The 15,455-nt window shown below is 39.2% G+C and overlaps 1 protein-coding gene across 6 annotated transcripts in view; it reads right to left on the reverse strand.

The window, feature by feature from the left end:
* Positions 1 to 264: 264 nt before the first annotated feature.
* Positions 265 to 15,455, reverse strand: part of Dmxl2 (Dmx like 2) — a 120,123-nt gene continuing 104,932 nt past the window's right edge. For 3 of the 6 annotated variants that reach the window (XM_035444394.1, XM_035444393.1, XM_027415070.2), the window contains 11 exons: positions 14,193 to 14,310; positions 10,552 to 10,638; positions 10,351 to 10,472; positions 7,778 to 7,916; positions 6,984 to 7,044; positions 6,771 to 6,898; positions 6,177 to 6,254; positions 3,325 to 3,416; positions 2,631 to 2,683; positions 1,433 to 1,650; positions 265 to 474 (listed from right to left, as the gene is read on the reverse strand). In XM_035444394.1, coding sequence (XP_035300285.1) covers positions 265 to 474; positions 1,433 to 1,650; positions 2,631 to 2,683; positions 3,325 to 3,416; positions 6,177 to 6,254; positions 6,771 to 6,898; positions 6,984 to 7,044; positions 7,778 to 7,916; positions 10,351 to 10,472; positions 10,552 to 10,638; positions 14,193 to 14,310 — 1,306 coding nt within the window. Of the gene's footprint in view, positions 475 to 1,432; positions 1,651 to 2,630; positions 2,684 to 3,324; positions 3,417 to 6,176; positions 6,255 to 6,770; positions 6,899 to 6,983; positions 7,045 to 7,777; positions 7,917 to 10,350; positions 10,473 to 10,551; positions 10,639 to 11,461; positions 11,525 to 14,183; positions 14,311 to 15,455 lie in introns of those variants that run through there. The other 3 variants (XM_035444391.1, XM_027415069.2, XM_035444392.1) reach the window with 2 other exon arrangements.

The raw sequence follows: 15,455 nt of genomic DNA on the forward strand, positions 1-15,455 counted from the left end.
AAAGAATAGCTTCCCTTCACACAATACAAGTTGATTGATTTTTTTTTAATATGTCAGTGTTATAACAAGGTACATGCACTCTACCAACCTGGGGAGGCAACGCTCAGGTAGAGTAAAGCCCAGCTTGCATCAGATTCAAATTCCACAGAGATTGTCTGTGTTGTTTTCAAGGTGTTAACAGTGTCTTAGAAAGCAGAACTGCCTAATTCTTGAATTACATCTTTTAGCTGAGAGGTATATAAAGTAAACCCCCAATCTTTCAAACTACAGAATGTCGAGAATCCTATTAGGGATGTTAAAAGCACTGGGTAGAACCCTGGTTTTCAGTGTGCCATCTGCACCACAGGAGAACAGTCGATTGTCCTGGCTGATGTCAATCTGCATGACTCCAGCTCCAATGTTCCGGAATATGGACTGCTTAGCATGTTCATTCTTAAATGAATGAATCAGGCCATGACCTGTCAATCTCCACACCTAGTTTAAAAAGAAAATAAACATGGTCAGTCATTAAGATAAGAGACCCAAAGTAAAAGTATGGGCCTCTCTTCTGTTCCTTGGCCTAACTACCTACACCAAAGTCCAACATTCTGTTGACTGCTTTCTTAACAGTCTACCTAACAGGCAGTGATATTACCAATCACATAAGTCACAGCCTATCCTTAGACTTACTGTTTCTTCTTCCACAGTTCTTTCTTCATATTCTGTTATAGTTTTATATTACACACACACACACACACACACACACACACACACACACACACACACACACGAATATATACATATATACCATCACTAATTCAGCCAATATTTAATCCAATAAAATATGTTTCCATGTGAAGCTAGGTATAATGTAACATAAAAGAAATCTGGTACTACCTCACCCACCTGGAAACATTGCTTCAGCTATGAGTAACAAGGACAGAGGTAGGGAAAAGAAAGAAAATTCCAAGGTACCAAACTAATTTTGTCAAGTGCAACCACATGTTAATTAGACCCACACACTTGGGGCTGGTGGTATACCTTGTTAGTGAGTGCCTGTCTAGAATCATGAGGTTCTGGGCTCAAATCTTCATCATTACAAAACAAAACCTCAAACATTTTACTCAAAACAAAGACCCTTTTTGTTAATGTTTTGTAATGCTGGGAATGGAACCCAGGACCTTGTACACGTAAGCAAGTATTCGAGTTGCACACCAGTCCCTTTTAGATTCATAGTAATAATAACTTGGGAGTCTAGTGAATTTGATTATTAACTAGATTTCCAAAGTAGAATGGTTTAGAAAGATCCATATAGAAGTAAGGGCTGACTGAGGGTGGCATGTCAAGGACATCCAGTACTCCACAAGGCTTTATTTTAAGGCCTCCATTTCAGAGTACAAGGGCTGTGTTTTCTCTTTCCTAAAGTCTTGGAAGCAGAAATGTGCTTACTTACTTTTATATTGCCTTCGGCAGAACCTGTAGTGAAGTATTCCTCACAGGGGTCCAGAGCCAAAGCCTTAATAGCTGAGTCATGTGCTTGGAAGGTGTGCAATAGCTGTCTTTGTCTTATGTCAAAAATGCAGATATATCCTTTTCTGCCTCCAGAGATTAGGAGTTGCTGTTTGGGGGCATACTGAAGTACTGTGGCACCGTGGTCATGACATGTGAAACCTGAAAAGAGAAAAACACCAAGAGACTTTCCCCAAACAACTTCTAGCGTTTGGTTCTGATATTTAAAATATAGGAGTTTGATTTTTGTTTTTGTTTGTTTGTTTGTTTTTGTTTTTTCCAGACAGGGTTTCTCTGTGGCTTTGAAGGCTGTCCTGGAACTAGCTCTTGCAGACCAAGAGCATCCATCTTTTAAGTCATGGAATTTCTAAAATCCTGTAATTAAAGTGCTGAGTAATACTAGAAAACATTTTCTGCCCATTATATCAACATGAAACACGGACAGAAAACAAACACTTAAACCTAAGTCCTAAATTCTATTCCTCATACACAATACATATGGAGAAGCATCATATATGGGAATGGCACACTAAGCCTCCTTAATATGTACTGCACGCAGGTTAATTCCAAGTGTTTCTAATAGCATGCAGAAGCAGAAGTGGAGTCCAAGCTTCTCAGGGCTCTCACTCTCCTCATCACTACCCAGTAGCACTTACACCACCCAATGCTGTCCTCATCCAAGATCCCTATGGCTAAGAGCATTAAACCTCATGCACCTGAATACTTCCAGTCACAAGCTAAGGAGCTGTCTGTCCTTCTGCTACAGTTTGGTAAGTGTCTCCAAATGCTCTGGCTCATGGCACCACTAAGTAGAGCACAGCTTTTAGGAGATTAGAGCCTCATGGAAGGAGATAGGTCTCAGGGAGTTATTTCCTTGAAAGGAATCCAATTCTTCTCCCCTCTGCTTCTTGGCAGTCACGAGGAGAGCAGCTTCCTCCACCTCACGTTCCCTCCATGAAGTACTTCTCTGCCACAGACTCAAAGAACAAACAACCAGTGGCTGAACCTGTTAGCCAAAATAAACCTCTTCTCTGTATACACATCTTTCACATCAACCAATGAACAAACACTGGGTTCATGAAGTAAAATCAAACCTGGGGATCATTCCTTTATAATGTGTCAAAAATCACACCTTAACTCACCGTGAATGAGGCTGTTTCCAGGTGATATTAATGTGTCCCAGAAGCATACATTTCTTTTAAAGAAATAACAAAGTACATCAGAAACAATCATTCTAAAACCATCGATAAGGACAAATTCTGTCAAGAAAAATATTTGTACTTACTTGAGATTTTCAGCTAGTATAGGGGTGATTTATTTCTTCTAAGAGTTCATCCTTTCCAAAACTATTATCAGCCTGTTTCGTAAGGTCCCTGTCACTGCACCCCCAGCCCCTCTCTTTCTATTACCTTCTGCAGGAACTGGAAAATGACTTCCTCAGAAAAAGGGTACTTCTTTATCCCAAGTAAGCAAGCACTTCAAGCAAACAGGCACTAACTAACTAGTCATAGCATGCAGCTAATGAGAACGTGTGAGGGGGGAAATGCAAGGAATGATGACTACAGCATCCCAAACATTTGGTAGTGCTAACGAACTTTATAATAATAGCTTCTGAAACACTAAACTACTTTAGCATAAAAGTGGTAACTGTTGCTACATACTACATTAGGAGAAATTTTTGTTTTGTTTCTTTCTGGTAAGGAAAGCCATCTCAAGGGTTGTAAAACATTAAAAATAAAAATCCTTGGATCAAAAAAGAAACCTACTAAAAGAAATCATTACTTTCTAGGAAAGATAGCTTTGTGCCTAAAATTTTCCTAGTTTCTGTCAACCTACCTATTGTCATTGGACTGTCCAGATGTTGCAACTAGACTTGAAGAGGTGATAAATGCAAAGTCACTTGTGGCCTTACTGTGGCACTGCCAACTCTACAGAGAACAAAATATAACCAAAGTTATCTAAAAATCCAGTAGCAACTGAAATAATACAAATACTGTCCTACCAATAACATACAAGACTTATGAGTGAGAATATGCATTTTAAAATTTTATTTTTCAATTTTGTTTATTTTGATACAGGATACATAACTCAGGCTGCTTCAAACTCATGATCCTCAATTCCCCAAGTGTTGTACCACCACACCCAACAACAACAACAACAACAGTATTTTAAACTCAATATTGATGGTACAGGTCCACACTGTGGGGTGGCCTGAATGCCAGCCTCCTCCATACTAAACAGCCTAAGTAACTCTTTTCCTCAGAACGTAGATGGGCACTGTGTGCTTAGTACTCAGAACCTGCGGGCCACAGTGCACCTAGAGGTCACATTGCCAACTTTCCCTTCTTATAAGGCATAGCACTTTAAAAAATCTTTAATGTGCACAAAGAACCAATAAGTCAGTATGAATTAGGTGTGATTGCCTCTCCCCATTTCTAATCCTCCCATTTTTTAAGGGTAGTATTTATTTTTTGAGCCTATAAAGCATTAAAAGTTATAACACTTGACATTACAAATAATTTTCTTTTCGTACTGGAGGAAACATTATGTTTGTAATCATGTTCCTAATTTTCAGGTCAAAGTCTCAAACTCTTTGCAGATTCAGTGAAATTAAAAAATAAACCTAGATATGTCCTTGAAATTTCTAAGCTCTTTTCTTTTCATTTTTGGTTTTTCAAGACAGGGTTTCTCTGTGTAACAATCCTTGCTATCCTGAAACTTGCTTTGTAGACCAGTATGGTCTTGAACTCACAGAGTTCTCCTGCCTCTGCCTCCTGAGTACTGGATTAAAGGTGTGAGCCACCAATGTGGCAACTTCTAAGCTCTTAATTAAAATATTTTACCATAAAGATTCAGTCTAGAGTAAAAAGAGGATAGAGATATTTGCAAATTACTTTGATAATAGCCAATAATGTAAAAATTAGAAGCAGTTGGTAGGTACACTGAATTAAAGGTTATATTCTGTAATCAGGCATGATAGCTTCTGGACACCTTTAATCCCAGCACTCAGGAGGCAGAGGCAGAGTCTGAGGCTAGGCTGTCAACAGAGAAAGTTCCAAGCCAGCCAATGGCTACATGGAAAGACCCTATCTCAAAAACCCAATGATATGTTTTGGATTATAAGAAAAGAACAGGGCATTATAGTATATGAACTAACAGACACAATGATGCGTGTCTGCAGCATCAGCAACTGGGAAGGCTGAAGCAGGAAGACCATTTGAGCCTAAGATTCCAAGGTCAACCTGGGCTGCAGTAAGACCCCACCTCAAACTAAATATCTGAGCTTACTAAAGACATTTGATGAGATTAAGAGCTCCAACAATTTTAGTGCTGACAACCTCGAATAACTTGATAAACTTAAAATAATAGTACAAGTCATAATCAACAACAACCTGAGGAGGGGAACGCTAACTTGTCCATCTACCTTAGGCTGTGGTGTAAAAGACTCAGTCGAGTTAACTTTGTAGTCTAAATACAAACATCCACCTTTGCCACCTTTGTGCTCCCTGTGTCCACCCAAGCTTTGCCAATCACAAACACACTTTTAAAGTAGTCCTGCACAAAGCCTACAAGCCTAAAACTGCCCTCAAAGGCTCCTAAGAAGTCCCAGCAATGTGGGAGACCATTTATGAAACCAAGGATTCCTTTCTTGCTAGATCAGGTGAAGAGAATAGAAATTTCAAAGTGAGGGCCCAAATAAGAGGATGTCAGGGTATCTGAAAATAAACAGGGCATTATTCTGCATGAACTGGTCAGACTGAAGGCAAAACATACACTCAAGATTACTTGCATTTCTTAGAAAACATTATGGCAGCCTACAGTACACTAATACAAAAGGGATATTCTTGTCTCTTACATATAATGAAGGAGTCAGGAAGCGGGAAAACATGGTCAAAATACATTGTATGAAAAAGATCTTTTAATAAAAAGTTTTCAAAAATCTATATACTCTAGAAAGGTCAATTTAAAAGCATTTGGTCTAGACCCAGAAGGCTCCAAGCTCTCTAAGTCTCCATTTACTTATCTAATGCCAAAAGCGCCCCCCCCCCAGGGCTGGAGAGAGCTCAGAGGTTGAGAGCACACACTGCTCTTCTCAGCATCCATGTGGTGGCTCACAATCATCTCTAACTTCAGTTCTAATGCCCTCTTCTGACCTCTGGATGTGCACATACACACATGCAGGCAAAGCACATATAAGAAGAGAACGAGTACATCTAATAAAAAACGTTTAAGTCCCACACAGGACAGTATCGGCTTCCCCGCCTAGGCCACACCAAACTGTTGTCAAGTATTTAACACACTATGGATAAGTGTGTGAAGTAAACTTTGAGCGCTAGAGTATGGTCTTGTAAGAAGGAAAAATTCTGAAGGAAATTAGTGCTCAGAACCTGTTTGAATCTTAATTATGTACTTAATAAAATTCTACAACTAAAAAGAATTGTTTCCAATAAGGACAAAAATACCATTAAAAAGGTATTCTGACTTGAACCCTACATGGGGAAAATCCATGGTTGCCCTTTAAGGTAAAAAGCAAAAGTTGTTTGGTAATTTCTGTCTAAATTGAGGTAAGATGCTGCTCAGAACTGTCATTTTCCAACAGAACCACTGCTGAGATCCACTGTTAAAAGCAGACACTTCATCAACACTATGTTCTCTGCACGCACTCTGGGAATGTGAGGAGCACTTACCATGTAAGGTTTAGGATTCGATGCAGTTTGATTAACTTGCCAGATGCTCAGAAAACCCTCTCCATCTGCAACACCACACTGTAAGAATGGCATGAACATCAAACACAGATTCTCAGAATCCCCGCCAAAGGTAAGGTCACCTATAGACAGGAGACTGGCTCAGACTCCACTTCACAAACCTCCTCCTATGGCTGTGTCCACTAAGTTTCCCACAAAGTCCGAGAACCCCACCTTCCCTGTCACCTTCTAAGTGTACTCCCCATAATCCCCACTGCCTTCCCCTAAGCCTCTGCAACAGAGGGAGAAACCGGGTGTCACTAAGACTCCAGAAAACTGGGTGATGCCAAGGGCACTTGGGACAGAAGTAGTTTTCTTTCGCACAATGCTGAAATTGAAATGACTGACTGGCCATCTGGCAGATTTGTGTTTTTATTCTAAGAAAACAAGGCTATATAAACAGAATCCAATAAACTGACTGCTCAGGTTAACCCCAGGGTCATTAGATCTTTTGATACAGTTTTAATCAATAATATTTCACCCTCAGTATTCACAGATATTTTTGGATGCATTCAGCACTAACCCCCAGGAACAAACCTTGTTGCCTTGTGAGTTAAAATACAATCTGGTAACTCTTGCATTGCCAGCTTGCCGGAAACAGACAAGCTGCTGAGGTCGTGTCCATTCAAACATACGTACGCTGCCATCCTGGGCACCTGTGAGATCTAAACACAGAAGGTGGGGAGTAAGAAACTGAAGAGTTTCAATAGTTCCTGAAACCCTTAGATGACAGACAAATAAGATACTTACAGTATTGATGGACAGGGTGTGAAGTCATTCTCTTTACATTATGGAGGTTCCTTTTCATGAGCTTTAAAAGGAGGAAAAAGGGATTTACTCTGTACAGCCAGAAGGGATGAGGAAGGACAGGCATCAGAACATTTCTCATGCCATTCATCCTTGTAAGAAACTTAAACTGAAAGAAGCCCTGCTGGACTGTTTAACATACATTCGTGCAAACAGAAGCAACCGCCTACTGGTATATCCCTGACCTATGAACACATTACAAACTGCTTCATCCAGTGACCGAGGGACTCTCTTCTAACTGCTCCCTTCCTCAGAACAATCAGGTTGCCTTTTTTTTTTTTTTTTTTTTTTTTAAGGTAAGCTCTGGCTATGTGGCCCAGACCAGTCTCAAATTTGCAATCTTCCTGCTCCAGCCTCCTGCATGTAAGGACTACAAGCGTGAACCTCTGCACCCAACTGGTATCCAGACTCTTCAGAGCAGGACATGAAAGAATAGGAAGGGCTCCTTCAACCAGTGGCCAAGAATTAACCTTCAATAATCTGAGGCAATTTTCAAACATAAATGCGTATGACCATTCTGTGTCTCAGTCTGTTCATCTATAAAATGGTAATGGAGAATAATAGCATCCATTTCTGACCTTTGGTTGATATGTGAAAAAAAAAAACATGCACTGGGAAAACTCAAAGTAAATCAAAGTTATTCTCATCTTTAGGATGATTTCTATGTCAAGTAATGTCAACATACTTCTTGAGGAGCCCATCCCCATAAAGCACATGTGCCTAGAAATAAGACATACCACAGTAGCTCCAGTGCTGGTCTGCCCGCTGCCTAGCCATGGCAGAGATGGAGGCGGATGCACCTGGCTTGTAGAATGGGAGGCTGCACCAGGCTGATACAGGGTTGTGGTGGAACCACGATAATCAATATCATCTGAACTGTGAAAAACAGTGGCATGTTACCCTAAAAGTAACATTTTCTCAACACAAATTCAACTACAGAGATTTTATACAACCACAAAAGATTCTTTTTTAACGTTTTTTTCCTGAGGATACAGATTTAGTGAGGGTTTACTTTTTCTTTTCTTTTCAACACAGAGTTTCTGTGTGTGGCAGCTCTGGCTGTCCTGGAACTTGGTTTTTAGACCAGAGTGTACCACCACTGATCAGCACTTCTTTTTTTTAAACAATTTTTTTCTTTAGCAGTTAAACTATTATTAAAAAAATAGAGTAAGTATCTATTGATTAAAAACTTATGCACAGAGCTGGGCAGTGGTGGCACACACTTTTAATTCCAGCACTCAGGAGGCAGAGGAAGGTGGATCTTGTGAGTTTGAGGCCAGCCTGGTCTACAGACTGAGCTCCAGGACAGTCAAGACTACACAGAGAAACCCTGCCTCAAAATAAACAAACAAACAAATAAATCAAAGCAAATAAACAAAAAAATGTAGGCACACATCTTAATCTAGTCAATTTTAACACTAGGTTTTCCTCCTTCAAACAAAATTTAAATTCAGTTTTAATCTGTATGAGCAGCTTTATTGCTACAAAATTAGAACTTTTTTAAAGTATTTTTAACCTTCTGTGAGGATGCAGCCAATGGTTGGTGGGATAGGGAAAGACATTTTCTTCAGTAGCATAGCACGGGTAAAGTGCCAGTGCTCCAGTAAATAACCCTAATGAAACTCATTGGGTCACAAACATATACACAAAAGACACAAAAAGAGAAGGGGAGCTAGCTGAGAAAATAAAAGGAATCAGTTGGGAGTGGGGAGGGACAAAGAGGCTATCAGTAATATGATCAAAATATACTATGTATATGTAGAGAACACCATAATGAAGCCTGTATGTGTAATTAATATGTGACAATAAGAACTTCCAAAAAGTATTAGCTCAGATTTTACTTTGATTAAACATAAATATTAAGTGATCTCTTTCATACCGATAGCCACATATCAAATTATTTCATTTTACAATTTTCTATTTGCTTGCTTTTTATTTTTTGTGTATGTTTGGTATATTTGTTTTTAGCTGCATGAACCTGTGGAAGTCAAAGGTTGAAGTCAGGTGCCTTCCTCAATGGCTCTCCACCATATTCTTTTGAGGTGGGGTCTCCCACTCAACTGGAGCTCCCTGTTTCTACTAGGTTGGAAGGCCAGCAAGCCCTGGAACCTACCTCTTACTGTTTTGCCAGTGCTAGTGCTATAGATGCTTGCTACTCAAATTTTAGATGGGTCCTGGGATCCAGATTCAGGTCCTCGTGATTATGCAGCAAACACTTAACCAACAGGACTCTCTCCAGTTCCTTTATTGGCTTGCTTTTTTAGACAAGGTCTTGCTATGTAGCTAGCCTGTCCTTGAACTTGAAATCTTTGTATTCAGTTCTCCCGAGTGCCAGAATTACAGGTACAAGTTACCAAGTCCAACCACCCCTGACCTCCCACCCCAGATGCAACTGAGCCCAGGACTCTTGAATGTTAAGCAGGGACTCTGAGCTACAACCCTAACCCCAAATTATATTTTTAAGGAAATAAGAAATATGACTTTAAAGCTTTTCTTAAGGCCTTTGGTCCCAGTTCTTGGAAGGTAAAAAGTAGAAACCAGGAGTTCAAGTCATGCTCAACTACATGGTGGGCTGCAGGGTAGCCAGGGCAACTGAGACCCTGTCTCAAAAAGCCAAAAACAAATAAGAAAAAAATCTTAAAATATTAATTTCAGCATATAAAAATGTGAATGTAAGTTGACGATGGTGCTACATGGCTCTATCTACTCTAAACTGTGATTAAAGCCTGGTTATAGACTAACAAAAGAATGAGCATGGGAAGAAAGCAGCCCCTGGGGTACGTAGGACATAAAATTCCTGACTGGAGAAAAGTAACACAAAAGACAAATGTAAGAAAAGCCTAAATTTGAAAGGTATTGCAAAACTCCTCAGATGACAACTAAAGCTGTTGACATTATTATCTGTAAAAATGTTTTGTCAAGTGATAAGCAATATTGTAGAATTAATGAGACCAATTCATCAATTAGTTTATCAATTTTTGCACACTATTTTTCTACTTTCATTATCCAGATCAGTTAAATTTACTGACTACTATGTAACTCCTGACATTTCCTTTGGGTTAACTATCAAAGTGGCAGTTTTAAACCTTAGACCTTCATACCAGAGATTATTCTGGTTTAAATACTATGAAAAGTTTAGTGGGAAAATTATGAGTAATTTATAAATTTTAATATAAGCAAAGACCTTTTACTGTCAACTGAGCCCATTATATTTGTTTCTTGCACAACTGAAGAGAGGTACATCTATCCCATACCAACAATTTAGGCATTGGCTGAAGACAATGGTATTTATAATCAGCCACAGACACACCTTTTAGATTCTCTATCATATTCTTCTCCAATCCATATATATGACTGACAGGCCAGCAGAGAAGTGACATCGAGTTCTTGGACATCATGTGTTGAAGCCAAAACAATTTCATTAGAATTTGCCTATAAAGTAAAGGCAGACAATGATTGGGGCAATTTCACCAAAAATCAGCACATTGTTTATAATGACTATAGTGCTTACCTTATTAATAGAAAATGCCATGATCATGTCAGATTCCTTATGAATGACCTTTGCCTTCCCTCCTGGATAGCCTAGATCAGCTTCGACCTACAAAACATTGCTGAGGGTTAGTTGTTGCTGCATGACTCTGCACAGAAACAAACATTCCACAGAATTACAGCTAGGTAAGAAGAAAATGGGCAGCAGTAGGGAGAGTGAGCAGGGGAACATTAGTGTGTTAGAAATTAGTTTGGAAGTCTGCTCTCATGCCCTGAAGCTCTGTAATCAACCCAATTATAAAGAATCCCAATGTGAATGTACAAGTAATGATTATAAAGATGGCCAAAATTTTTCACAATTTATAGTTTATTTTAGCTCTTCCAAAAATGTACAAATATTCTGGAGAGTGAGAGGGAGGGAGTGAGTGAGGGAGGGAGGGAGGGAGGGAGGGAGAGAGAGAGAGAGAGAGAGAGAGAGAGAGAGAGAGAGAGAGAGACTCTGACTGTGTGTGAGAGAGGGGCATAGGTGAAGGACAAAGTCATAGAAAGTCAAAGGAGAAACATATGAAGGGTTAGGAAATGGAACAGGGAGAACCTAGGAGGAGGAGGAGGGGAAAGAATGAAGACTTGCCAGGAGAAGGGGAGGCATCTGGAGAATCAGAGACAAACAGGAAGCAAGAGAAGGAGAGTCAAGAAGAAAGACTAGTTGTATCAAAAACATTCTCAAAAATGTGACAGAAGTGGAGATGAGGACAAGAAGAATCTATGGCTGAGCAGAGCAGAGCTAGACACAGAGTGTCTCCTATCCTCCACTCAAGGAGGTCTGAGCAAGTTCTCTTCCTCAGTTGGGCAGTCACGGTTAGCATGAGAGATGAGGGGTTAGCTCCGAGAACTTTGAGAAGTGAGCTACAGAGAAGCGCATGGGAAACTACCTTGATAGGGCACTCTTCTGCTACGTAGTTGTGTTTGACATGCTCCACATGTTCTTCAACAGACTACATAACACCACACCGTCACAAACACAAAACACATGCATAAAATAAATCATAAAGAGAATGAAAAATTTCAAGCTAGAATGGATATCATACAAAGATGACAAAACTGACTTCAAAAAATTAAATTTCATAAAACAAAACAGATAAACAAAACAGCCTAACTAAAGCTACTCAATCATATACACGTGAAAACATAAAAACAATTTCAAAACAAAAATGTATTATTTGTATACCATTTATGTAAATTAGTTTTCAAACTGTAATCTCAAAAACTAAAACCTATTTCCTTTAATTTTGTGTTATACACATGTATATATTGATATATGTGCATGAGGTCACATGGAAGTCAGAATTCAATACTGAGTATGAATGCTTTCCTCAGCCTCTCTCCACGTTATTTTTTGACACAGGGTCTCTCACTGAATTACCAGCCAGCAAACTTCCCGGACCCCCTGTTTCTGCCTCTGCAGTCTGAGAGCACAGATGGGCTGCTGTACTTGTACTTGCACATGGGTGCTGGGGAATCTGACCCGTGTCCTTATACTTACTTGCACTGCAATCAAATTACTACCTGAACCATCTTCCTAGTTATGTCATTAGTTCCTGCCTTCCCCCTGTTTATTTTTACATTTTTAAGGTTCTGAGGACTGAATCCACAGCTTCACACTGCTTGAAAAGCACCTTTTGTTTTCAGTGTTTCATTCTTAACTTATTAACAAATCTGAGTAATCATATAATCAGAAGATTATTCTCCCTGTAAATAAATGTTTCAGAGGATGAGGCATGGAAAAGAAAGTATACTTGGTTGCACCTGGTTGACAAGTCCTAGGGGAGATACAACTAGAACTATTCCTCTACTGCATAAACTCCAGAAGTCATGATCAGAGCCTAAAACTTCTTCCCAGTGTTCCTGTTGTGATAATTTCAGCCTAACAGTCTATTCAAATTCCCTGAGGCTCCACTGAAGACCATGGGGTGGGGGTGGGGGATACAGCAATGAAGCCTGGGTGACAATGAAGCACCCAGAAAAACAGGGGTTCTATTCTGAATGGCTAACTCAGTGAAAGTCACACAAGAACTGGCTTGCTGAGTCAACTAGCTGGTTTGATAAACTTATTAATCTAACAAAAGCTTGATCTGTGGGATATTTTTTCTTAACTTATTTGATGAATAAAGCTGTCTTCTTATAACAAGTCAAAAATTTCAAATGTTTTCGTTTTTAAATTTTTTATTTATGTGTATGTATGCATTTTTTTTCACTCACACCACATGTGTGTGTATATGACCATAGAGGCCTGAAACCATGTCAGATCCCCTGGAGCTGGAGGCAGAGACAGTTGTGAGCTGCCAGACATAGGAGCTAGGAACAGAACTCAGGTCCCTGGAAGAGTAGCAAAGTGCTCTTAACTCCCTCCTGTACAAGAACGAGTGTAATAGATGCTGTTGTCCTAGACATGGAAAAAGCCTCAGCATTTCTACACTTGACCTTGGGACATTGCCCCATTCAGACTGTCCTTCTCCATTTTCACCTTTTTAAATGAAATGCAATTCATTTCTCTCTCTCACAGACTGTGCTTGCCAACCCTTTAATTGTGTTCTGCAAGCTCTACAGTCTGCCCACTGCCTCACTGACATGCCGAATAAAATGTCTTCTAAGGAAGAGAGCCTTTGCTAGCATCTAAAGTCCTCATTCTTCTTGACTCATGCATGCATATTGGCTTAGGAATCACCATTCAAGACTAACTGTGCCTTATTTTTTTAGAGTATTCATTCTTCATCTTGCGTTTGGTATTTCTGTAGTTTATTCTCTCACAATTTTCTTAAAACTGTTTCTTCAAAACCTGTTCACTGGTATTGGAGTGATGGCTCAGCAGGTAAGAGTACATACTGCCCTTGCAGAAGACCCATGTTCGCTTCCCAGCACCCAGGGCAGGATGTTGAAAACCACCTTAAATCCAGTTCCAGGGGATCTAGAAGCCCTCTTCAATAAAAAAAAGAAGAAGAAGAAGAAGAAGAAGAAGAAGAAGAAGAAGAAGAAGAAGAAGAAGAAGAAGAAGAAGAAGAAGAAGAAGAAGAAGAAGAAGAAGAAGAAGAAGAAGAAGAAGAAGAAGAAGAAGAAGAAGAAGAAGAAGAAGAAGAAGAAGAAGAAGAAGAAAGAAGAAAGAAGAAGAAGAAGAAGAAGAAGAAGAAGAAGAAGAAGAAGAAGAAGAAGAAGAAGAAGAAAACTTTTCATTTACAAATTAAAAATAAATAACATGCTTAAAGTGTGCTGTGTTGTGTTTTAAATTACATATTTAAAGGATCACATCACAAAGTACAGACATTTATATGGTAGGCTCTGGAAACCATTTACTGCAAAGTTATTGTATGTAAAATCCAACAGCATTTGTTTAAAAAAATTAAGAGACTGCCACTTGAATCCATGATTTCTCATGGAACTTGCCCTGTCTCGTGGCTATGAAATTGAAATATCAAGTTTTATAGAAGCTCACTGTAGCTTCTATAAAAAAAACTTTGGCTACTCCTCAGGGTGTTTAAACAATAACAGAGAACAATCCATCCAAAAATAGACTTTCAAAATAAGTCAAGTGCTAAAAATCAGATATATCAAAGATCAAGAGAGACTAAAGAAAAAAGTACAACAGAAAAAAAATTAATCTCAGAATACCTCACTTTGCTTTCTCTTCTTAGTGAAAATGTATCTAATAAATGTCTCCTGAAGAACTTCCTGTTTGACAAGGAAATGCCAGAGTCGCTTGACTGGAAGTGCAGACGCATCCCGAGATCTACCAAATGAACAAATGATTGACAAACCAATCCGCTCACAGAAAACACAGCTTTTGAAGATATTTGCTTTAAATCCTCCAAATGTGTTCTAAGAGCACAGCTTTAAACTCAACAAACATTATGATTTATTTCCCTCTTAATTTTCGTTTTCCTGAAAATAACTGCTTGACCTAGTAATCAATTTTCCAATGACACTGAGTGAGTTAGGGGAGATAAATTTCAAGTGACTCATTGTTTTCTTTTTAAATTACACTCTAGGCTTTCTAAATAGTAAAAGCACATTGATGAATAGAAAGTAACAGGGAGCATTTCCAATTGCTTGACAATATCAGCTTGTGAACACTACTCCTAAACAAGGCTGGTTCCTTCAAAACAAAGCATGCAGCCAGATATGTTTAATATGATTTAAAAGTATGTTATGTATATGCATCAATATCCCACATCCCAACTATGAAAATACCATTCTCATGCTTTTATGCATTAGTCAAAAGTACGTTTTTGGAAGCAGGCTGCCCATCAAAAGAGCTGAGGTAGGCAGGTGGGCATCAAAACAATAATAAAACCTTCATTTTTCCCTTACTAAATTATCCACAAAAAGTCAGTAACACTGATTGCAATGTAGATTACTATCAAATCTCCCCAAGATTGAGAAACACAGAAGATAACAAATAACTTCTTTTCCTAACTACAAAAGTAATGTATTGCCAGGCGTTGGTGGTGCATGCCTTTAATCCCAGCACTCGGGAGGCAGAGGCAGGCGGATCTCTGTGAGTTCGAGGCCAGCCTGGTCTCCAGAGCGAGTGCCAGGATAGGCTCCAAAGCTACACAGAGAAACCCTGTCTTGAGAAACCGAAAAGAAAAGAAAACAAACAAACAAACAAAAAACTATCAACCAGGAATGATCGATCGCACATGCCTTAAATCCCAGCACTTGGGAGACAGAGGCAAGCAGATCTCTATGAGTTTGAAGCCATCTAGGTCTACAAAGCAAGTTCTAGGACAGTCAGGGATGTTAAACAGAGAAATCTTGTCCCCCAAACCAAAACAAACAAATAAGACAAAAACAAAAGCAATGTATCTATATAATACTGATGAAGACTGGATGCAGGTTCACAGTAATGTCTATTCTGAAGGCTGCTGACAT

The sequence above is a fragment of the Cricetulus griseus genome, chromosome 4, assembly GCF_003668045.3.
Source record: "Cricetulus griseus strain 17A/GY chromosome 4, alternate assembly CriGri-PICRH-1.0, whole genome shotgun sequence".
Lineage (NCBI taxonomy): Eukaryota > Metazoa > Chordata > Mammalia > Rodentia > Cricetidae > Cricetulus > Cricetulus griseus.